Below are 25,515 nucleotides of genomic sequence, written 5' to 3' on the forward strand. Positions count from 1 at the left end.
GAAGCATATCGATCCACAGACAATTCACACATATCAATATATATGACACGTGCAGAACTACAGGACACGTGTCAATATCAAATATAACCATGTCGATAGTAAGGTCACTTACCTGGCTAGCTTAAGTCATTGTCACAAATATATCTTTAATGAAAGTTCAATTCCGTCCTTTGAAATTTGAGTCAACCTATATGAGCTCATGACATCAATTTCAAGTTTGAACTCTATAAAATTATTTCTCTAATTTACATTAGCCATCGTAAAATTCTGATATTTCGTGTTAGACAAAATTTAAAGGAGCTCACTGCCTTCTGATATTTCCTGTTTCATTGTTAAATCTTGTTCAACAAATCTTTCCTCAATCTCTCTCTCTAATTATTTTGATTATGTAATTAGTTTTTTCAATTGTGTAAACAGATATTACTCGCCAATTGTAAGGCCAATTGTAAGTTAATTGTTTGGCTACGATCTTCTAGTTTATAGATCTGCCAACTAAAATTTTATTGAATCTAACCTTATAACCAGGTTATAACTTAAAATGCTAACAAAAATATGAAAGAAGATTTGATCCTAAATTAATTTCATTTCTTATAACCATAACTATAAAAGAAAAGAAAATTTGAGATAGGATTTTACCGTAATAACTGACAAAAATCTCTAAATCTATAATATGTTTTTTTTTTTTCTTTCTTTCTTTTTCTTTTTCTTTCTGCATATGGGAAAGAAGTGGGGAAAGATTTTTATTTTTTATTTTTAATTTTAATTATAATTATTTATTTATTTATTATTATTATTATTTTAACTATTTTTATTTCTTTATTTCTTTATTTATTTTTGGGCTATTACAATATGATTATGGTACGTTCATGTAATGATATGTCTGTAATAGGTATAAGAACGTTAAGGCTATGATAAGTTAGAGAACGGTATGACTACGAAGTGTTTACGTTATGACTTGTTTATGATATGATACATTGTGATGTAATATGTCATGGTATGATGTGTATATGATGAAATGTTATGCTAAAAGCATAGAACGTTATGTTAGGTCTCTTAAATTGGGTGTATACAACATGATATGAATGACATGAAATCACGGTAAATGGCATGAAATATAACCTCGTTAGAAATTATGTATGATTTGAGATAATTTGATAATTGAAGAATGAGAAACGATATGAAAAATGATATGATATGTACATAATTGCTAGCGGGGTTGTATTAAAGGATAATGAAAATGGAAAAGTTTTGGGACCTCATGCATTATGTGTGCTCATGCATTTGAGGGGATACCCCTATCTCATCACGAGGGTACGGACGCGTACATCCAATGGCAGGACAATGATCATTATGCTTTGCATAGCGCTGCCGTGACAGTTACGAGTTCTAGCAGGTGTCCGGCCTAAGGGGCTCCCAGAGTATGCCCACTGGATAAGGAAAGTGGTCCAGCGGTGTGCGAACTAGCTGGTGAGCCCATACTCGCACGTATGGGCTGTGTGTAGAGTATATGGTACACGTCCAAAATTACCCGTTAGGACAGCACCGTAGGGGAAACGGAATGAAAGATAGGTCCCATCATCTCATTGCATGTGATTGTTGCAATTAACCCCAACAGTGAGGTCACTTACTAAGTATTTCTTTAAATACTCAAGCCATGTGCTACTACATTTTTCAGGTTAAGGCAGGCATTCCTGTAAAGCTAACGACAGCATCGCAATTCGAGACCATGACACATGCGTAGATAGTGGTATTCTTAGACTTAGGCTAGAATATGATGTTTTAAACTTGAACTCTTATTCATTTTATTTAGTCTTTTGTTGTGTCGTTTTAAAGATGTTTTCGAAACACGTAAGTGATGGTGTTACTATAACACATGCGGAAGCAATTTGGATCTTAGGCACTTTTAGGATATCAATTATAGTAAATAACTAGCATGTTCATAAGTATTAAAACTTAATGAGTTTAGATACTAACCTTTTGTAGTTCAAACTCCTTTTTCCTCACGAACCCGTTTCGAACCATCACTAGTGTCTTCTCCACTATCCTCCGGCCTTAGAACGAGATTGTGGAATCCAGTGAGTGACTAAACTTTGGAGGGATTTTGTATATATGAAGAGAGTGTTTGTGAGAGGTTTTTTCTCAAGGTTTTTCACCAAGAAGAAGAAGACCTTCCATGTACCATGATCACTCTATTGTAATTTGAATTCGAACACTTCAAACTCACTCGTCACACTGTTCTATGGTTTAGTCCGATATGAGCTAGCAGAGGGACCTAATGGACCTATAGATCATGGGCTCCAACGATCCAAGATTAACCGGCTAAACTCATTAACCTTGTTAACCAACATTCGTTAACTACTAGGACACTCCACTATAGCCTAGTAGTTGCACTCCCCTCACTATAGATATATTTCTGTCCATTTGATATAACCATGATTAGTAAGTCGATCCTTCACAGGTTGTTCGTAACTAGAGCTGGGTCAATTTACCGTTTTACCCCTGAAGTTACTTCTTGTTCCTTATGTCTCACTGATCCTCTAATGAACAATTGGTTTGTGGTTCAACCAGTGAACCGAATCACTCTCAGGCCAATGAGAGGGTGGGGGCCCTTGGTTCAACAACTGGAGTCAGTGCTTAAAGGAACTACCTCTCTTCTATCCCTAAAAGTGGGTAGGAGTGAATTCCATCTTGCACCCCACGTCCCCAGCCATTCACCCAGTCTTACCCCTGAAATGGGAGGCCTATTGAGTCGGCGAACTAGAGCCACTCTCACCCATGCAAATCTAAGGATAATTCCGAATAAACAGGAGTTCATAGTTAGCTCAGGATTAACATCAAGTTACCTAGGTCATCGAATGAAAAAATCAGTCTCAACAGTAAACGATATTATAAAGTGAGAGTGGTTTTCTTCATGGTCCGATCTTATGCAATACTCATTGCATAGGACGCCCCCACTCACATGTCTCCACATGTACAATTTAGTGATCACATTGTTTATATCATATACAAAAGTGGGCCGCATCCATAGTGTCCCCAGAATAAGGTACTCAGCCTTATCCTTATACTATAGATCATTTTGACTATATACTTGAACTTGATCCACTCTTATGTCTCTACATATAGTTCAAGTAATCATACTATAGCCAGAGTGTTCTTAGTTTATTGGATTTGGATTAATGATCGTAAATTTCACTTTATTCAATAACAATCTTTACTGAATAAACAATAATAATAATTTTATTGAAAATAGAATATGTTTTTGCTTACAAACTATGAGTTTTATGACATAAAACCCAACAGTAAGTCCATGGCAGTGTTTTAAGATAAATGTTATGTTTTATGGAATTTAAATGAAGTCTTCCGCATTCAATGTTATGTTACGTATACAGTAGCGACCTAAAATTAAGTAGAAAATTTCGAGTCGTTGCAGGATTAGTGTTTCCTTATCAATTGTCATGGTTGTCACTAGAGTAATTGATAAGGCAATCGTAATCCTTAGCCAATTTGGTATCTTCAGCCCATTGATACCAAATTGGTTGAGAATTAGGGTTGCTTTATCAATTGCTCTCATTTTAAATTGGCTTATCCATTGCTCTCATAGCAATGGATTAGAATAAGTCAATCATAATCTTAAGCCCAATGATACAAGCTTTTGTTGAAACAAGAACTCTTAGATCAAAGAAATTAACACCAGCCCAACGATCGAAGCTTTTGTTAAAGCAAGAACCCTTAAATCAAAGAAATTAACACCTCCCTATACAAAATTTGGATCAACTAAGAGAAAAGACTAGAATTAGATTACCTCTTACGATCAGAGAGAAGCAAGATTTAAATCAAAGAAATTAACACCTCCCTCTACAAAATTTGGATCAACTAATAGAAAAGACTAGAATTAGATTACCTCTTACGATCAAAGAGGAGCAAGATTCGAAACCTTATTCTAAATTAAGTCACTCCACAATCGAACTTGATCAAGACTTGATTGAATGACTTAGATGCAATCTACAACAAGAATTGCTTCGAACTTAGAAACTTGGAACTTAGAAACGACAAAGATGATGCTCGAATTTTTAAGGGGAGAACATCTCAATTTGAGAGATCAATTTCATTCATCACAAATCTGACTTTTACATTATAATTTGTGGGTATTTATAGTATCCCCACAAAAGAAGTTATTTCTAAGGGGGAACGTCTCAATTTGAGAGATTAATTTCATTTATCACAAATCTGACTTTTACATTATAATTTGTGGGTATTTATAGTCTCCCCACAAAAGAAGGTAGTGGCCGGGATTTAATCCCGATCCCCTTAAATCTCCATAAAAACGAAGTCAAATTGACCATTTGACCATTACAAACTTTATGAAATTAAAAATAAATAAAGTTTTGTAGCAACTCATGAAATGATGCTTGCAACTTCATCCGCTACTTCAACTATGCAAATATTCACGTCTGAAGTTTCAAATGGTATTTCCTCAATCGAATTAGCTTGTAACACATGAAATGATGGTCGAACCGAGCCTATCCAATTTTGTAGATGAAGAATGAATGCTTGTTGAATCTTGTTGGCCTTGGATCGTATAATAGGTCCAATTGAAACACTGTGATCCTTATCAGTAGTGCCCTTGCCAAGTAGTAGGAATCAAGGAACCTTAACATCAAGCTTGGCCCAGGTCAAATTGGATGACTCGTCGTGGCTATTTGGGGAGTTACTATTGTGTGTAGAAAGGGATCGTGAACCTACGCCGCAATTTTGTAAACTCATCTTGAAAGGGGACAAGGGACTACATAAGTAACTTAGCTCATGATGTTGAAATAGGACAAAGGCCGAGATCATGATTCCATAAATCGGTTCTGGGAGGGGACAAGGGACTACATGGGTAGTTAACTCAAGATTAATGCCCCCAGCGTGTGTGGAAACGAATCCATGCTTCCTGAACATGGTAGTGCCATCGTAAATCTGTCGAAGATAGGGGATAAACCACACCACTAAACTTAGTAGTCGACCAACCCACGGGGTTGCTCATTCAGATTTAGTATGACTTTATGGTTTTATGTCAAGGGTCGTTAGCTAACTTTACGAAGATAGGGTCGCTAGCTAACTTTACGAAGATAATGTTCTAATGAGATGATGTTATGTAATGACCCTAAATTTCCTTAACCTATGGTCGGTAACATACATATAACCTAAACATTTAATGCATAATTAATTTTCTTGAACCCTTATCATAACTTCAACATTAATTTGCATGTCTTACTTTGGAATAAAACTAATACGAAGAAAATAAACAAAGGAAAACAATACATAATGAGACGTCCTATACTAACCTATATGCTATTAAATGGAAATACAATTCAACCTATATTAACTCACACTACTAATAGAAATGAAAGTTCAATTTAAACTAACTTATACTATTAAATGAAAATACAATTCAACCTATACTAACCTATACTACTAAACGAAATGCGAATCTATCATATTCATGTGTTACAGTCTCGAATTGTGATGCCTCCGTCAGCCTTACAGGGTCGCATTACCTTTATCTAAAAATATAGTAGCATGAAGCTTGAGTATTTAAGAATACTCAGTAAGCGACCCCCTATCGAGGTTATAATGCAAGAACATTTGAGTGCAATGCAATGCATTTTTTGCCCTTATGGAGCCACTTTTGACACTTTCGAGGGTATTTTAAGTCACTAAGGATACATTTTAGCCAATTTAAAGTACTTCGAGTCAAAAGTTTGGGTCAATTGATGTCCTTAGGTGAATTAAATTAGTTAACATGTTATAACACACGATGTTGTGGGAATCCTTAGGTGGAATAGAACATCAAGGAGCAAATTCGAGCTGGCATTAAAAAAGTGTAATGACTCTGGCTTAGGCCAACCAAATAAGTGGTTCTATTGTTGGACATCCACAGGCTTGGTTTACCCTATGCCCCGTACGTGTCATATTTTATGAAGTTACGGTGTTTGATGTATGTTGTATTATGTGACAATTTATGGTATGATATGGTTATGCTGTGAAATCAACGATGTTATGATAATAATATTATATGATGCATAAACCTCCATATATTATGCCACGTATATTATATTAGCATGTTCACACTATGTCTATGAGATATTGATAAACCATGTATGTTAACCATGAAAGATATGTCCAATATACGAATGCTTATCTCATAGGAGCATTATGCCATGAAGAGAAATTGAGGTATGATTTGCATCATAAGTATGTACCATGATTTGAAATTATGGAATCTAATTCATTTTGTACATCACGTGTATCGGGGTACTTCCCCATTATGATTAGTACGGATGCATACACTACGATACTATGTAAACCATGATATTATGTGCGCTCCTTTCTCTCTATGGCTTCTAGTAGCATGATTGTACGTTAGCCCGCAGACAGGCTCAGGGGGTACATATACGAGCCGACTTACTGGGTCCATGCGTGTGTGTGTGGGCTGTGTGTAGAGAAGTATTACACGTCCAACCCTGCCTATCTATAAAATAGAGACAAAAACCATGATATTTTATAGAAAGAAAGTCTCTCCAAGATTACATGTGATTTCATTTCTCGACACCTACAATGGGGCTATTTACTAAGTATTTTTATATATTCAAGTCACGCGCTACTTCTTTTCTAGGTAAAGATAAGACACCCATATATGGATGACAATATCTTTGTAGAGGCAATGGAAGTGAAACTAAGGTAGTCGCATTTGTATTTGATGCAGTAGCCCTTAGATTAGATCGATTAGAGAGTTGCATTATTTTAAACTCTTACTATTTCAATTCCACCCTCTTTGTTAGCGCCAATGTTACTTTTATTTGTAAATTAATTTTGTGAACGTTTAAATCCATGACAATCTTTACATGTAAATATTTTTAATTAATTTTTGTATATATTAGTCATATCATGCATATTTTATTAGAAAAGAATAGGATCGTTACAGAACTCATACATATCGAGCTTAGGTGTTATAACTTTTTGGACTAAATTTGCATTTCAACCAAATATCAGTTATAAAATAATAATAATAATTGTGTTTATAAAATTAATTGGTTGAATGTGCAATGAATATTGGCATATCGAGAAATCAGAGAACAAAAGGAATAGGAATTTCATTGACTTCCACCAATGGTGACTCTCACACTATACAAAAGCTTAGTGACATTGACATCTAGGGACTAAAACAAAAGGGCTTTTTTTTTTTTTTTTTTTAATTGAATTTTAGAAAAATGAATTTAATTCTTATAATTTGAGAATTTTTTCTAGAATAGGAGTAGTATTAGGAATCACCATCCTCCACCATATATGATATTGTCTTCTTTGAGCATAAGCTCTCATGGCTTTGCTTTGAGCTTCTCCAATCTCATACCAATGGATGGTTTTGCTTTGGCTTTCCTAGCCTCGTGTCAATAGATGGCTTTGCTATGGGCTTCTCCAGCCTCATACCAATGGATAGTATTCTTTAGTATAACATTTTAATTTGAGATTTTAATAAATAAATAAAAAAATTCATATTAATAATGATAAATTATAGTTTTACATATTTGAGATTTCTTTTAATTTATGAATTTTGGGACATTAAAATTGAATTAATGTCTTAAGAGGACATTAAACTCTCAATTGTATTCCATAGGTTTGTAAAAATGCGATATATTCATAATAGTTTATTTATAATTTTTAATATATTGTTGCCTATAGTAATATTTACTCGAGTTAAAAGTAAACCATATATATTAAATTTGGATGAAAATTAAATAAGTAAATATATGGGGTAAGAAATGTTAAAAAATCTAAATGAGATTTAAATATGTTAAATATATATATATATATATTATAATATTACATTTGAATAAGATTTAAATAAGAGATGGTAAGAGATTTAAATTAATAATGTGATAGACTAAATTAATGGTGACTAAATATTATAAGTATTATTTTGATATAATATTAGGTAATATTAGGTTTAGTCAAATAACACTTGTTCTAAAATCACTAAAAAAATATTAGTGTATTATGAGTGATTTATAAATTTACAGTAGGTTGTTAAATAAATTTTTTTTATATACTTTAATATTAGGTCTATCTCTTTTTATTTTCATTACTGGTTTGTCAAATTGAAAAAAATACGTAATATAATTTAAACAGTTAATTATTGAAAAATGTTCTTAAGGTCTATGGTTAATAATAATTAAATTGGTCAAAAAAAAAAATGATTTAGTGTTTGGGGCTCTTAAGATTTAGTTCAGGGATAACATTTGTATCCCAGTCCCATCATGAATTACATGAATGAGGGAACTGAAAATCAACTCCTTTTTAAACTTCTATTTTGAAACTAGAAATTTTTAAGCTTTAGGAGTAACTTCTGAAACTAGACACAGTAACAGCACGTAAAACTTTTCTGATCATTACTCTGATCATCACTGTTTGGCTCTCTGCCTCTCTTCTCTTATCAAGTCACAAAATTGAAATTTGATAAAATAATCACGACCACAGCAAAAGTCAAGGAGGCAAGGTTCTTAACTACAATAAGTAAAAGCCATTAATACAACCAACGCATGCCCTCTCCACCAACTTCAATTAAATCTTGATGTTGAAGTAATCAGGGTCAAAATGATGCAGTCTTACATAACCATCTTCACCTCCACTTGAAAAACTACAAAGGAAAAAACCAAAGCCCATGAAAATGATAAACATTTCAAATACCAACCAATACTACTGCAGCATACATACCTCTTCCCATCAGGATTGAAAGCCAGAGCATTAATGGGTCCAAAATGCCCTTTCACACCTCCGATCTCTTCTTGAAGTACCTATCACACAAAAAGAGAAATATAATACTGCAACCCAACTAACTCTAATTCTATAAGGTCAAAAGGAAAGTGAGGCACAAGAGCCCACCTTATCATAGAATTTAGCTTCAAACTTCCCTGCACGATGATCGGTTGTCGTCACTGCTGAAGCATCCTGACCACCACCAAGCACCACCTGAAACACAACCAAAAAAAAAAGCCAATCTGAGCCGAAAGACATTTAAAACATCACCTCAATCAAACAGTCAAGCATAAAACAGATTATCAGCCTCAAACGGAACTGTCAGTGCTACATTTTGGCAATTCAGGATACATACATGATCAAGAAGTGGAGACATTGTAACAGCATTGACTGGGCGTTCTGTCACATAGGTCTTGATAAGTGTCAACGTTCTAGTATCCCACAGCTGAATTAAAATTAAAAAGAAAAAGAAGTATATTAAACCACCAAAATATAGAAGATGACAACGCATTTTAGTCAATCAGTCAGATATTAAAAATAAAAGAGGGGAGGAAGAAGAATTGGAGAGATGTACGGTACCCTTGCAGACTTGTCCAAAGAACCAGTTACAAAATGCGAACCATCAGAGGATTTTGTAAGGGAAGTTATTGTTTTCTTATGGCCCATCTCCTTGTCTGATTCTTTTAAAAGTTTACCTGTCTGTAGTTCAATTAAATATTTAGTGAGAAACAAGTCAGATAAAACAAGAAACATAAAAAAAAAAAAAATAATGCATTTCTCATGGAAGAGCAATATCATACATTAGAACAATGGATTTATGCAAAAGAGAATTTTCTTCCCAACAGAATCACTATAAGCTAATTAGAAAGGAGTGAGAAGTAATGTCCCAATCAAAATAGCTTCTAGGGTAAATATTTGAGAACAGTAAAGATCGGGGTTAGAAGGAATGAATCTATCCCTTCGTTTTCATAATAAGGATCTTTGGAGAAGAGAAGCAATTTCTTTTCAATTTAACTCAATAGCCACTGGCAAGGCTAGTGACATTTAAATTGACGATCTTAATATAAGAGTTTTCTTCCATGTCTATCAACCATACTATAGAAGAAGCTAGTGTTTTCATCTTCATCAAACCAGAATGATTTACATTTTTGTTAACGTGAAATTACATTCTTCAAAATTAGGTATTGGAGATGGGGCTTGATGACATCTCCAAAGCCTCTTTCGAAGGCATTTAAAGGGGAGATGTCTTGTTGAGTTGTCGATCATATGGGAGAAGGTGGTTATGGAACATTTGGTTGGAAAGGAATCGAAAGGAATTGAAGTGTCTTCATAGATAAGTCTTGCTTGAGTCTTTTTTTTTTTTCCCTTTCTTTTTAATGTCATATCATTTTTCATCTAAAAAGGGTCCCTAGGGACAATTTTTAGGAAGATGTAAAATTCTTCCTGGTTCAATATTTTCAGCAGAGGGTTTGATTTCTTCAATACTATTATGAATGTTCTTAAAAAAAAAATCCCAAAGAGATCGTCTAAATATCAAGCCTTTTATGTCTAGTAACAATGTACTCCCCCCTTTAGTTCAAAGTGCCAGACTTTTTAGCCCTCATTTTATCAACTTCATGCATCAACTATAGTTATCTAAATATAAGTTGCTTATAAAATGCAATGTCTGTTTTATTCATGTCCCACCTTTTAGCCCTCATTTTATCAACTCGTGCATCAACCATAGTCATCTAAATATAAGTTGCTTATAAAATGCAATGTCTGCTTTATTCATGTGAGACAGAAAAATGATGATGTATGAACATTGCCTTGACACAAGACACCCTAAATTGTATCACAATCATTACCTCAGAATCCCAAATGCGAATAACAGCATCTTCTCCTGCACTTATAATGGTTTTATTTAGAGGCCCCCAAACAGCTCTGTTGATTCTTCCCTGAGGACCCTTCAGAAGAAGCACAGATTCACCAGTCTCTGCAGCATATCAGAAACACTTTAATAAGCATATATTATTCTTCTAGAGCCAAAAATAAAATATCCATTTTAATCAAACCTGATTAATAGAACATTGTCCACTGGAAAGATTTCCTTTTTTTATATATAAGAAACCAAACTTTGAGAAAATTGAAAGAAAATACAAAGCCATACAAAAAAAAAAAAGACAAGCCCACTACCAAAACCCACCCAAAACTAATTGATTCCAATCCAAAAGAACAATGTCAAGCAAAAAAAAAATAAGTCCAATCAACGGCCAACCACAAAGACAAGTTAAACCTAATTGCCTCCCAAAGCTCCCCAACAAACCTCACAGCCCATCCAAAGATTCCATTGTTCCTCTCAAGCCAGATTCCCCACAAAGTAACAAAAAAAGCAAGTCTGCCACAAAAATCTTCCTTTATGGTGAAAAGAACTCAAGAAAACTTCCTCAAAAATAGAACAAGATCCCATGTTACGACTAGAACCACCTCAAGGGTCCTAAATAACTGACCCCAAAGAAGCAAAGAAAGGGACAATCCCATAAAACATGATTGAGGTCCTCGTCCTACCTCTAGCAAAGAACAAACCATTGTGGGTGCAACACAAAAGAAGAAAGCTTTTCTAAGTAGTCCTAAGTGTCCCCTCCATTCATGCAAAACATGTCAGGTGAAAATCTTCACTTTCTTAGAAATTTTGACCTTCCAGGGAGGAGAAAGCAGAGGCCCTTTGGGAAGGAGATATGACACAAAGAATATAGAAAAAAAATTGAAAAATAACAAGAGAAACCCTCAGAAGGCTTTAGAGCTCCCACCCTAGAATCTCTTCTCCCATGATGAGTCACTTGATCAAAGGTAATAGATAGGGCGACTGACAGCTTCAATTGCCTCTCAATCAGTGAAGGGTTGGCAAAAACCCAAGGAATGCATCGAGACACCAGCAAAAGAGAGCAAAACAAGGATACTGAATGCAACCTTTTATCAGATAAATGATAAAGATGAGGAAACAAGGCACCTGAAATAAATGCAATCCATCACCAATAGAAAATTTAACAGACTAAGAGAATAGAGGNTGAATGCAACCTTTTATCAGATAAATGATAAAGATGAGGAAACAAGGCACCTGAAATAAATGCAATCCATAACCAATAGAAAATTTAACAGACTAAGAGAATAGAGGAAAACCCAAAGCAATGGAATACAAGAGGTTTTTGCAAGAACACTTCAACCTACTACCTAAAATCCACGCTTTGAGAGAGCACCATACTTGCTCACAAAAACCCTCTACCATAAGATAGGACACTCGACACCTGAAATAAATGCCAAAACCATTTTGCCAAATGAAGCTCATTAAGTGAAACCCCACTACCCTCCTCCACACCATCTCACAAGATATTCCTCTATAATCTTTTGATGTTCTTACCAACTGAGACAGGCAAACTAATAATGAAAAGAGAGTAAATGGAATCCCACTCAACATTAGAGGCAATCAACATCAACCCCCCTTTAGAGAGAATAATAAATAAATAGAATAAAATAAAAGGCCTTTTTTTCCACAGCAAAATGCATTTCTAAATCTTCTACACCACTGAGTTCCAAAAATACACCAATCTCAAGTTACGCCACAAGAGAAAACCAAGGTAAGAACAAGGAAGTTGACTCACTTCATACCTCACCATAGTCGCCTAAAATGTCAACTTAGATATCTCATAATTTACATCAAAGATGGAACTTTTCGAATGAATTATTTTAGGTTGAAATGGCTCAAGATTCAAAAAAATCCATATAGATTCCTAAAGGAATTATCCACCGAACAAATGAAGAGGGTGTCATCTGTGAGCTGAAGGCATATCAAGTGCAGGTTATCCAATCCCACCTTAACACCCTCCACCAAACACTTCTCCACTTCAGCCGACACTAACTGACTGAGGACATCCAGCACAAAAATGAATGGGGGCAAAGGACTTATAAATCTCACAGTCATGAAAGACATCCACAACAAAAATGAACGAACAATCTAATATAAACTAGTCACAAGACTTATGGGCCTGAAGTCTTTAACTTGGTTAGCTTTTTATATTTTGGATCAGGCACACATAAGTCTCACAGCCTCACTCATAACTGCATAAATGAAACATTTCTTTCAAAGCTTGCATATAACCACCTAAGCCAATTACTTGTCATAAGGGAAAACAAGCACCAACATCAATTAAGCACAAACAAATCGTGCAGTAATCTTAAAGTATCATCTACTCTTAATATCGTATCATCTACTCTTAAACCCTAAGTTTCTTCTTTCCTCAAACCTAGTTTAAATTTATTGCGAGTAAAATACACGTTGAAAACTTTGAATGGTTAAAAAGGAAGTCCTGTTACTCGGCAGTAAAATAGTTTTCATTTAGCTGCATCGAGCTTCCTAAAAAGAAGGATACTGAAATAAGGAATAATCATGAAGAACGCCACCAAATACCTTATGGCGTGCATACAACTCAAGTACATGATTGATATTTCAAAATAGTGCAACTGCATCACATGCCTAGTATTATAACTAATCTCTAAAGAGAAAGACAAAGACACCTGGAATTGAATGGAACAACGAACAATGATGGTTCATAAGAACCTAATTGAGACGCTTAGAAAAATCATAGAGATTTAAAAACAAAAAATACAAAAATAAATGAAAGGAGAACCATATCTTACGTTCCGAGGGATTTCTGGCAATGCGTTTAACGTGAATAGCAGAGGGCAATTCCATGAAAGGATCGGTGGTAATCACAGCAAGCTTATCGCCGACGGAGAAATCAACCGCCCTAGCAGGTGAGTCAAAATTGAAAGAGAACAGTTGTTGTCCAGTTTGCACATTCCACAGTTTAGCCGTCTGATCCGCACTGCCGGTGATGAGCCGCATTGAATCTCCTGAAATTTAAGCAGCATCGTATGAAAAGCTGTCTCAGATTCCTCAATTAGCCAATCCGAACGAACATATAGTAAAAAAAATAAGAAGAAGAAGGTGAAGCATACTAGAGACATCGCAGCACCAAACGGCACCATTATGACCACGATAAGTCCCCAATCGCTCGCCGTTGTCGGCGAACCAGACGGTGGGATTGTGATCCTTGGCGCAGGAGAAAAGGAGATCGCCATCCCGGTTGTACTTAAGGAAAGTCAATGGCCGTTCATGGCCTTTCATCAAAATTGGTCGCATTTTCGCTGAAATTCAAAGAAAGAAGCAGATGGTTGAAGGGATTGAGCCGGAGGTCGACGTTTGTTCGTCCCGACGGATGATTGTGAGGAAGTGTAAGGATTTTAGGGTTAGGGTTTTAAAATTGGACTTGGAATTGGGCCGACGTTTAATGGGGTTAACGTGAGAGGGTAACGGTTCGGCTCGGTCCATAGGCGATCCAAACCGGGTATCCTGGGGGCTTGCTGGGTTTAATTTCCTTTCGGTTCATTTCTTGCGGATTAGTTTTTATGGACGAAAATGTTGGAGGTCTGAGTTGTACAAAAAAAAAATTAAACGCTCAAACTATAATTAATCCAAACACATAATCTCGGTGGGCTAGTTTAGGTATATGTGGTCCAACGAAAGGCGACGTTAATTTGAATTGGCTGACTCACTCAGTAGTGAGAGTGAGTGTCACACAATCACATATAAAACGTCCCAAAGAATTGCAATTGTGACAGTTGGTATCATAGTCGAGTTCAGCTTTAGGAAACTTCTCGGAAAACATGTCCACAATAAAGTAATTGAATAAGCCCCACGTCGACCGATTGGTCTACATCGAGGAGCATATCCAATGCTTGCGGGAAGTCCTCAACAATATTTGATACTTTGACGAGGGCGTAAAACAACTAGCCATTAAGACCAATGCGATTGACATAGTAGCTGGTCGTTTGGATGAGCTCATCCAATAATTGATGTACAGAGTGAAAAATCTAGAAGAGAAAGCCACAAAAATTGTGGTCTCAAGCATGGAGATAGCTCAACGGGCTTTGCCCTCAAATTGAGGAGCATGTCAACGACATAAATATCTCCCAAAAAGTCATCGTTCAGACAGTCATAGAATTTTCTGAAGATGTCAAAGCAGCACTTGATGTGGTTAGGGTTGAAATTGTCTGCATGAGCCGTGGAGAACCAACTCCCTGCCAGAAGGCTAGTCCAATTCAATAAGGTTTAAGGTGCTTGAACTCAAACCCTTCTGTGGGGCTTGAGATGCCAAACTCCAAGAAAATTTTATCATTGACCTCAAACAATACATTTGAGCTACAAACACCGTGACGAAAGAAGCCAAGATCATGTGAGCAACGATGCACTTAGCTTAGCTGAAGATGCAAAGTTGTGGTTCAGGTCAAAATATTTGGATATCCAGGAGGGTCAATGCATCGTGGACACATGGGAAAGATTGAAACAAAAACTTCGTTCCCAATTCTTCTTGTAAAATGTTGAGACCTCGCCAAGAGGAAATTGAGACAGTTGAAACACAGAGAATATTTGGGAGTGCATTAAGCCGGTGAGCCGCAAATCCATGATCTTTCCTTAGCCTACGCTGCTGTAGAACGATTGTTTTGACTTGAGCAGTGATCTGTCTCAATGTGTAAGGCCAAATGTCTTCCTCAAGTGGAAGCACTATGAATAACCCATCTAATTCTCCTAACAATAGGGTAGGTGAGAGAATTGGGACGCTAGCTCCTGGAGAGGACCCTATTATAACCAATATAATCGAGCCCCTCTGACCTGTTTCATATGTAGGGGACCCCACAAAGTATTCGATTGTCCTAATAAAGCAGCCTTCCGAGCATTCTAGACAACATTGGACACAGGAGCTGAACCCAGTCTCGAGCCAGTTGAAGTGGGGACAACATCGTCCAAGAACAGCGACAACCCTGTATCGGGGCCCTAAAGTTTCTATTGGTGCTCCATAAAATCATAGTCGAGTCAAACGAGCCAGTTGAAAGAGGACTTATGTATGTAGAGGCGTAGGTGAACCACAAAGCGACCAAGAGCACTATGGTTGATTCTGAGGCCATCTACAACTGTATGACCGAAGCCAAAGCCAAACGACTGAATATAAACTAGACAATTCCAAATTGTGCATTCTTAGTGGGTGGAAAATACTTGATAAAAAATTTCTCTTCTAGACGATTCCAAGAATCAATTGCTTTGGGTGTCAACGTGTTCAACCATGATTTTGCAACATCCATCAAAAGAGTAAGGGAATAAGCTATGATAGATTACATCCATGTCCTCCTTGAAATAAAAATGAGTCAATCACTCCCAAAAAAACGACTTTAGATGTAGGTGGGGATCTTTAGTAGTCAATGAAATTGCCCAATGGTTTGCAACATTTGAAACATCAGGTCTTTAACTCAAAAGTAGTAGTTTGAATTTCGGGTCTAATTATGCATGAATTTAATTCCTCCACTACTGGTGTGCTCAATTACTCTTTTCCTGTCTGTTCGAATTTATACCCTAAAGCCTGTAATTAATTATTTAGTTTATAACAATAATTTTTATTATTTTATTTGTAATTTAATTATTATCCATGCTATGAAAATTTAAGGTAATTAATGTAATCTTAAACCGTATGTGGTTGACATACAAGAGGATCGTGTTCAAGTAATAACCTAAAGAGTCTACAGTATGTGGATAAGGTTGGGTGTCTTATTCTGGTAACACTACTAATACGACCTACTTTGTAATCGTTACAAATGATTTGATCCAAATCATTCATGTGGAGACATGTAAGTGGGGGTATCCTATACAATGAGTTTGTATAAGACTGGATCAAGAAATATTTAATCTCTCTTTATATATCCGTTAATTGAGAAGATTAATATTTCATATGATGATCGTATGCGACTCAATCTTAATCCTGAGTGAGTTATGAACTCCTGCCTATCAGAGTTTGTCGTTTCATTTACATGGGTGAGAATGACTCTTTTAGCCGATTCAATATGCCTACCATTTTGGGACTTGACCAAATAGGGAGTTGGAACATAATATCATGAGATGAAATTCACTCCTTTCCATATAAGGGAAGTACATGAGTTGTTATCTTAAGTACTCAGAACTTGAACAATGGCCCCACCCTCTCATTAGCCCGAGAGGGACTTGGTTTATGATTGGATTATAAACAAATTGTTCATTAGAGAATCAGTGGTACTTAAGGTCAAAGATATAATTACAGGGGTAAAACGGACTTTCGATCCAGGTGTAATTATGAACAACTCGTGAAAGATCGACTTGCTTGTAATGGTTATATCAATGGACATAACTTGTCCTACCGTGCACAACTCTAGGTCTATAGTAGAGTGACCTATAATTAATGAAAGAAAATTTATTAATTAAAGAGTTTAATTAATTAATTTTATATCATTCGATTTGTAGGTCTACAATACCCCTTGTTAGCTCAAAGCAACTCTAAAAGGTTCAGTTTATTTGAAAGGAAACTTGAAGGGTTCAAATTAATATTTGATATATTAAATATATTAAATATAGATAAAAAAAATAAATTTAATTTGAACTATCAAATTAATATTTAATACCTTAGATATATTAAATAAATAGATAAAATATTTAATTTAAAATGTTCCGAGTAATATTTAATATTTAATATATTAGATACGATAAATATAAATATAGAAAAATATATTAATTTCAACAGTTATATTTAATATATTATATATATTAAAGGAAAAATATATTTATTGTATTTAATATAATTAAATATTAATTCAATTAGGTATAGAGTATTGTATCTAATATATTAAATTTGCAAATATATTATTTAAAAACGATTTTTCAGAAGTTCCTATAAATAGAATTGTTGAGCTAAAGGCATGTGAATCTCTCCCACTTAGGATAATAAAGTTAGAGATAATTCTCGATATTATTCTTCTCCAATTCATTTTCTTTCAAGAGGCTCTCACAAGTCTTGATCTTGTGTTGGAGTCAGAATGTTAAAAAGCTTTGGCATGATTGGAATGAGTTTTGCAAGCTAGGGTTTTAAGAAAAGGTAGAGTTTTTATTCTCATATTTATTGTTTTTGTTTTAATTATTAATAAAATCAAAACGGTTCCCAATGAATAACATTGACACGATGTCTAGCTTACTTAACCACCTGTGTTGCATTCTCAAACTCTAGATTTGGTTAGGCTCCAAGATCTCTTTGATATATGTTTTGTTATGCCATTCTAAACCTTGTCTCCGTCAACCTCTCCTAAAAGTTCTCTCTATCTCAGAGTCCAAAATGAATTCCAAACAAGTAGCAGGTTCATACACCAAATTCTGCAGAAGAAAATTCTTTTTACTCCAACTCATCGTTGTAATTCTATAAGTAGTGTAATTAAATTAAACTCGATGTTTGGTAAAGATATATAGTAAAATAGCGTAGAAATGGACAAATATAAGTGCAAGTATTGTCACGTAATTTATGCGAATTAAACAAATAAATGGTACGTCAGAGGGAAAGGAGGGAATAAAACAAATAAAGCGCGGAAAGGCTAAGCTAAGACAGAGAGGAGGTAACCATATATATGTTATAAGAGGGAGTTTATGATTTTCATGGACCCGGTTCACTCCCATCAAACACGGGACTGAGAGAAGAAAAAAATAACAGAGTGGCAGAAATCAAAGTCTGAGATTGTCCAAGCCTCAGCACGGAACTCAGGTAACCCTATCGCTCTTCTTCCTCTACGTCTACTTCTCATCCCTTCTCTCCACTACCCATGATTCAATCACCATTCATCCTTCCAACATTTCTGCAATTTGGCTACAATTTCCCTTTCTTCCTTTACTTTCTTACCCTAATCTTTCGCTTTTCTCGCCTGCCCACTGTTTTCATTGTTTTCCTCTCTGCTTTTCCACTTGAGATCTATATTTTTGTAACCCATGTCGCCTCCTGCACGATGATTTATACGTTTCTCATGGGGTTTTCTAGAGATTTTAATTGACTATACAGTTCTCTTCATCTAAACTGGCCCATCTTTTGTGTAGATCTTAATATTGATTTCATGACAATTGGTGAATAATGGCAACCTATGCGGGTAAAGGAGCCCTCTCCAATGGATCTGTTTACATCTGCAACCTGCCCTTTGGGACCGATGAGAATATGCTTGCTGAATATTTTGGTACAATTGGGTTATTGAAGGTTCGGAGTTTAGCCACAATTTTGTTCACCCTTTTTCACTTTCTATACACATTGGATTTTGCTTTTATTGTTCTTATAATAACTGTTGGACATTTTTTGCTTAATCTTCAAAGAAAGACAAGCGAACAGGTAGACCGAAAATCTGGTTGTATCGTGATAAATCGACGAATGAGCCTAAAGGAGATGCTACTGTGACATATGAGGATCCACATGCAGCTTTAGCGGCTGTTGAATGGTTTGACAATAAGGATTTTCATGGTAACATCATTGAAGTTCATATAGCAGAGTCCAAAAGTAAAGATGATGTCTCGTTTAATGTGGGGGTCGATCCGATTGTTGTTGGTGATACTCTTGATTTTGAGGAAAATGATGGGGGTGGTATGAATGGGGGCGGTGGAAGGGGGAGAGGTCGCGGTGATGCTCCTCCAGGAAAAGCATGGCAACAAGAGGGAGATTGGCTGTGTCCAAATACAAGGTCTGTGATGTGATATTGGTGAGCAGCTTCTTCTTGCTTCTTTCAATCTTGGCTGGATTCTATGTTCTATTTAGTATTGTTGAAATGGTTTCTCATGCTCTATCCTACTGGCAGTTGTACCAATGTTAATTTTGCATTTCGTGGTGTGTGTAACCGGTGTGGAAGTGCCCGACCTTCTGGTGCTGCTGGCAGTGGTGCAGGCTCTATAGGTCGTGGCAGGGGCCGTGGCACTGGCAACCAGGAATCAGGAAGCAATAGTCGTCCAGTTGGTGGCCCTACTGGTCTCTTTGGTCCAAATGACTGGCCGTGTCCAATGTAAATATAATCTTCCTTTTACTTATATGCCATCGCCATATTATACGTGCATCAGTTTTAGCTTGTAGGATTGTCTTACCTTCGCGTTTTCGTTTCTGCAATTTTATCATTTGGTATATTAGGAATTCGAGTCTGATTTTGTAAAACCTACCAAATTAATTGGTTTCTTTTTTCAATGCAACTATATGGATCAAAGTAGATTATATTGATGTTTTAAAAAGAATAAAAAGATGGATTATATATAGTTAGAAGATATAATCACACATCCAAAATAATAATAAAAAAAAAAGACGAAGAAGATGGTTCGGTGTAGAATCAAACGACAGGAAGTTCTTTTCAATATTTGATTTCACACATCTTTATATACGCCCTTTACTTTTGGTTTAATCTTAAGGAATAGAATAAGCATTAAAGACAGTGACACATCTGAATATATGAAGTTATCTTGCTTTACATGTATACTTTCTTGTTTCTTTCAGAATGTGGTCTTTTAATTAAATATTTTGAATATCATGGGATGGGGAAGGAGGCATCTCTAATGTTAATGTTAATTTGAAGTTTCGGGAGAAGTGTTCTATCGTACGGTTATTTGTTTCTTTAATCTTGTTCTCTGCTTGGATAACACTGCTTGCTTGTGTAACTGGTTGATATTGGTGCTTCCTTCTGCTTTATGTTCCAGGTGTGGTAACATCAATTGGGCAAAGCGCTCGAAATGCAATATTTGTAACACGAACAAACCGGGTCACAATGAGGGTGGCGTGAGGTATAACATGAACTCTTTTGTGTATTTCCCAAGAGAAATAATGCAACTTTTTATTTGATCAAAATATGGTCTAGGCTTTTCTAACAAATTGATGTGAATTTGACTTTTGAGATTGAGTTCTGAGCTTAATCAATTAAATTTAAAGCAAATTGATGGGTTCATCTGCAGTTTCCTGAACTTTAATTTTGGTATATCTTGGAATAGCTTAGAAACTGGAAATCTATACTTGTTGTTACTACCCTGAAATGAATACTTATAGCCTACTATAAAATTTCTCTTATTTTGAATTATAATTGAACAGAGGAGGGCGCGGTGGAGGTTACAAAGAACTTGATGAAGAAGAGTTGGAGGAGACTAAACGACGTCGGCGTGAAGCTGAAGAAGTAAGATGCTGAAACCATGATTTTGAGAAAACGAAAACAGTTTTTGGATTGTGATATGATCGTTTCATTACGATATCAGGATGATGGTGAGATGTATGACGAGTTTGGAAACCTTAAGAAGAAGTTTCGTGCCAAATCCCAGCAAATGGAAGCCGGTCAGATAATACCAGGTGCTGGGCGGGCTGGATGGGAATTCGAAGAACTAGGTACGTGTCGGTTGACTAACACCGTGCTATTGTCCTTGAAAAAGTCGATGATAATTCTTTGTGCTATTGATTACGTATTTACATCTTTGGCAAACTTACATTTTCAGGTGTAGTTGAGAAGGATAGAAGGGAGAGAAGTAGAGACCAAGGAAGGGAATGGAATGACCGAGACAGAGACCGAGACCGAGATGGTAGCAGAAATAAAGAAAGAGAACCTAGGGAAAGACATCGGAGTCGAAGCAGAGAGCGGGACAGGGGTCGAGATCGTGATCGTGATCGAGATCGAGATCGAGACTATGATTTCGAGCGAGATAAAGAACATGGAAGGGAGAAGGAGCACCGGAGCAGGCACCGGTATTGAAGAGCTTGGATTAAAACTTTATGGCCGAACCTGGTGGGTCTCATTTTTTATGAAAGATATTCTATTTTTGGTATTATTGTGATTACATCTTCTTGGCGCTTTTAAGAATTCTATCAGAATACGAATTGAATTTGCAAAGCAATTGGAATTGTTTGGCTGCCTTCTCACCACCAACTCCAAACTTGTAATCAAGTTCACAGATTAGCAAACTTAGGCGATCTTATTTATATGTACATGACTCTCGAAAAGACTCTTGAAAATAGACATGAGAAATCGAAAAGACACTTGTAACTGCTCGACTCTCGAGCTTCTGCCAACGACTGTTATCGACTGTTATCTCACGTTCAATCTGAAATCAAAATGTAGCATGAGTGTAAAATACTTAGTAAGCGGGACTCTTATTAATTCCTGTAAACTATATACCATGTGTCAAAATTACCAGCTTCCTAGGGCTTCTAATTTGATGATTTTATGGCTCTAAGTGAGCTTCTACTTCTCAGTAACTAGCTGGATGATGACACTCATCACATAGCTCTATGTGGTACTGCTATTTGGGCCCTCTTCGACTCTCGAGGTCTAGTACTTGACTCCGTTGGCGTATGGCTACACCCATTTGGGTTCCTATATGGTTTTAGGGTTGGTTCAGTTACCCTAACTTGTTTATCTTTGCTCGTGTCCCTCACTTAAGTATAAGGTATTTGTGAGGTGCAACCTCTCATGCTTCCAACTAATGACTTGCTAAAACATCAGGAAAAATGTCACTCTAATCAACTGAGATGGATGAGTTGGTGAATCCCTAATAGTCCACATAATGTCAACATACCTAAAAGGGTGCGACCCTCATGTCTGTCATGCTATTACCCATTTGTTGTCTCTCACCTCTTGTGGGCAAGTTCTCAATCATTGAATAGTTGGAGATCCCTTAATCATACTACATGAGGCATATCAATGACACATTATGTTTAGAGCACGGTCCTATGTACCCAAACTCTTAAAAGGCTACAAATGACTGTGGACCACTAGCCTTGTGATAGGTTAACTAACAAGGGCTATGTCTATGACACCTTAAAAACCTTAAAAAGACTAGGGTAAGGTTTGTCTATGATACCTTCTCGAGAGTACGCTCTCGTCCTCGACCAACTCCTTGTACCTGAAAACATGGAAAACATGGTGGGAGTATAAAGACTTAGTGAGTAACCTACTTGTAGGCTCTTAATCATATTCTTAGGGTGTGCTAGGATTACCACATTTTTTCTCATCCTGACCTTGTCATTGTCCTTTGTCCTTATCCTTGGTTCTTGTTTCTTACATGGTACCTAGCAACGTTTAAGCGTTAATGACCTTGGCTTATGTAGTGCTACTTTAGGGCATAAAAGCATGGTAACCATACTTATCTTATTTCAGGTCCTTGAGGTAGCATAATGATTGCCAGGAAATCAAATGCGGCCTAAACTCACTTTTTGATCCTTGGCCTTAGGGAACACATTGATTACTTAAAAAATTAAAGACTACCTAATACTTACTTCTTTGTTGGGTAGTGTCCATCGGGATTTTCTTAAGGCGTATCTCAAGGTAGAATCTTAATTATTTGAAAAATCAAGTGCCAACCTAAAACTCATCATGAGTAGAGAACCCTCTTGGTTGTTTGAAAACTAAGGGCTATCCAGAAGACAATGTTGTATGAAGTCCATGATACATCTTATACTTTCCACTTTAGAAGTACGAAGATATATCAAGACTTAAAGAGTAGCTACTGGTGCCTGTAAATGAAGAGAGCCATATCAAAGTTTGTGAGTCTATCGTCGCATGTTGGATGTCCCGGTCATGCATATCTAGGACGTGTTATCCATGGTCGCATGCCCGTTCCAAACCTCTTTTACATGTTTTCATCTTAGATAGGCCTTTACTATTTCATGCTGTGTCAATATGGGGGTGTGACCGTTCACAAAAATCATGAAGACACCCGCCAGGGCTAAAATGCTCCAAAATGTACTATAGAGGAATATGATAGTTGTCAGTTCTTCCTACCCGGGTTATATGCTATCAAAATTCATTGTTGCCTATTTGCTTTTAGCTTATAACATTTCTTTTTTTTCAAATTGTTTTCAACGTATATCCTTGATCACGTTTTCTAAAACATTCTCTCAAACGTGCCTCGAGGCTCGAGTATACGCCAATGTTTTCTGTGAAATCTGAATTTCTCACGGTTAACTTGTTCACTGGGTTAGAACAAGTGTCACACACTCGCTGTCCCGCTGCCGTAAGAGTGCAATGGTGACACGTAGCAAGCTGCCCAACAAAGCATGGGGCTAGATTTTTTCTTATTTTAATCTCCGTTTGCCCGTTTTGTTTCTTGATTTCAATGTTAATCCTATTTGTGCTTGAATTAGAACCCTCTTGTGATGTTTTAGAATTTTTTATGACTTTTTTTGTGAGCAATTAGACTCAGGAAGACACGTGACTATCAAGAGATATCTTAGTAACACATGAATGTTATTAAAACCAAATCCTAGGTAGATAGATTTGATATGACCTAAGCTTAGAACGATTGGATAAGCATGAGAATAGTCACTCTTCTTGTAACGACCCGAAATTTTCTACTTAATTTAAGGTCGCTACTGTATACATACCATAAACATTGAATGCAGAAGGCTTCATTTAAATTCCATAAAACATAACCTTTATCTTAAAACACAGCCATGTACTTACGTGTTTCGAAAACATCTCTAAAACGACATAACAAAAGACTAAATAAAATGAATAAGAGTTTAAGTTTAAAAAACATCCTATTCTAGCTTAAGACTAAGAAAATAAATACCACTACCCTATGCATTTGCGCCATGGTCTCGAGTTGCGATGCCGTCGTCAGTCGTACAGGAATGTCTTGCCTTAACCTGAAAAAGTAAAGTAGCACGAGGCTTGAGTATTTCTAGAATACTCAGTAAGTGACCCCCTATCGGGGTTATGCAACAATCACATGCAATGAAATGGTGGGACCTATCTTTCATTTCGTTTCGTTTCGTTTCCCCTACGGTGTACCCCTAACAGGTAATCGTGGACATGTACCATATATTTTACACGTAGCCCATACGTGCGAGTATGGGCTCATCAGCTAGTTCACACACTACTGGGCCACTGTCCCTAGCCGGTGGGCATGCTCTAGGAGCCCTTATACCGGGACCCGTTAAAACTAGAACCGTCACGGCAGCGCTATGCAGGGCATAACGATCGTTGTCCTGCCATTGAATGTACGCGTCCGTACCCTCGTGATGGGATAGGGGTATCCCCCAAATGCATGAACACACAATATGCATGAGGTCCCACTAGTCCTACAATTATCATTAATGAACATAACCCCGTGTCACGTTTTCATGCTTACATGTCATTCTCATTCTCATTTCGTTACATATCATACATATTCCTAGCGGGGTTATGTTTCATGCAATTTACCGTATTTTATGTCATACAATTCAAACAGTTACATTCAAATACTCATACAAACAAGCCATAATCGTACAAGGGCCACACATCGTCACATGCATAACATATCACATCAACTAAGCAACATACATAACATACATTCACGTTCACATGATTTCGTACTTAAGCACATTAAGCTAGCATACAATTTAATGACACGTGCATATCCACGGGCACGTGCCAACATACAGCAAATAACGCGTAACCTACGACGGGTGAGCCACTTACCTGGTTGGCCTTAGCCGAAGTATTCCCTAATTTTTTTAACGTAAGCTCTCGTTTCTCGAGAACTACATCAAGTGTTGTCAAGGTTTGCTTCCTATCGCATCGTTCGTCACCTTTTGTTAGTATTTCACATTTTAATTAATAATCCAATTAACAGTGTGAAATACAGCTATAAACGACCTCAATAAAAATTGAGTTCTATGTTTTCATTGTTTCTAAATGATATAGGATAATAAAACTTAAAACTTAAATTAAAGATATGTTAATATTATTAATATTTCAAGAGATTTGGATAATTCAACCTTTCATATTACATTTTTCTTTCCTTACTTTATTTATTTTATCTGTTATATTTTAATTTTGTTTACACTACTTGTCATCTGAACC

General features: G+C 36.3%; 2 protein-coding genes across 2 annotated transcripts; one reads left to right on the forward strand and one right to left on the reverse strand.

Annotated features, from left to right (window-relative positions):
* Nucleotides 1-8,402: 8,402 nt before the first annotated feature.
* On the reverse strand, nt 8,403-14,099 carry LOC111794037 (eukaryotic translation initiation factor 3 subunit I-like). Its single transcript, XM_023676149.1, has 8 exons — nt 13,792-14,099; nt 13,471-13,686; nt 10,644-10,771; nt 9,376-9,495; nt 9,152-9,241; nt 8,923-9,009; nt 8,755-8,834; nt 8,403-8,677 (listed from the first exon to the last, which is right to left on the reverse strand). The coding sequence occupies exons 1-8, from the start codon at nt 13,973-13,975 to the stop codon at nt 8,602-8,604; spliced, it is 981 nt and encodes a 326-aa protein (XP_023531917.1). The 5' UTR covers nt 13,976-14,099; the 3' UTR covers nt 8,403-8,601.
* A 4,246-nt stretch (nt 14,100-18,345) lies between these two features.
* Nucleotides 18,346-21,740, forward strand: LOC111794092 (transcription initiation factor TFIID subunit 15-like). Its single transcript, XM_023676225.1, has 8 exons — nt 18,346-18,440; nt 18,767-18,920; nt 19,034-19,395; nt 19,510-19,710; nt 20,390-20,473; nt 20,775-20,856; nt 20,936-21,062; nt 21,170-21,740. Exons 2-8 carry the CDS (start codon nt 18,801-18,803, stop codon nt 21,421-21,423), a joined length of 1,230 nt encoding a protein of 409 aa, XP_023531993.1. The 5' UTR covers nt 18,346-18,440; nt 18,767-18,800; the 3' UTR covers nt 21,424-21,740.
* Nucleotides 21,741-25,515: the final 3,775 nt, after the last annotated feature.

This window comes from Cucurbita pepo, chromosome LG04 (assembly GCF_002806865.2).
Source record: "Cucurbita pepo subsp. pepo cultivar mu-cu-16 chromosome LG04, ASM280686v2, whole genome shotgun sequence".
Taxonomy (NCBI): domain Eukaryota; kingdom Viridiplantae; phylum Streptophyta; class Magnoliopsida; order Cucurbitales; family Cucurbitaceae; genus Cucurbita; species Cucurbita pepo.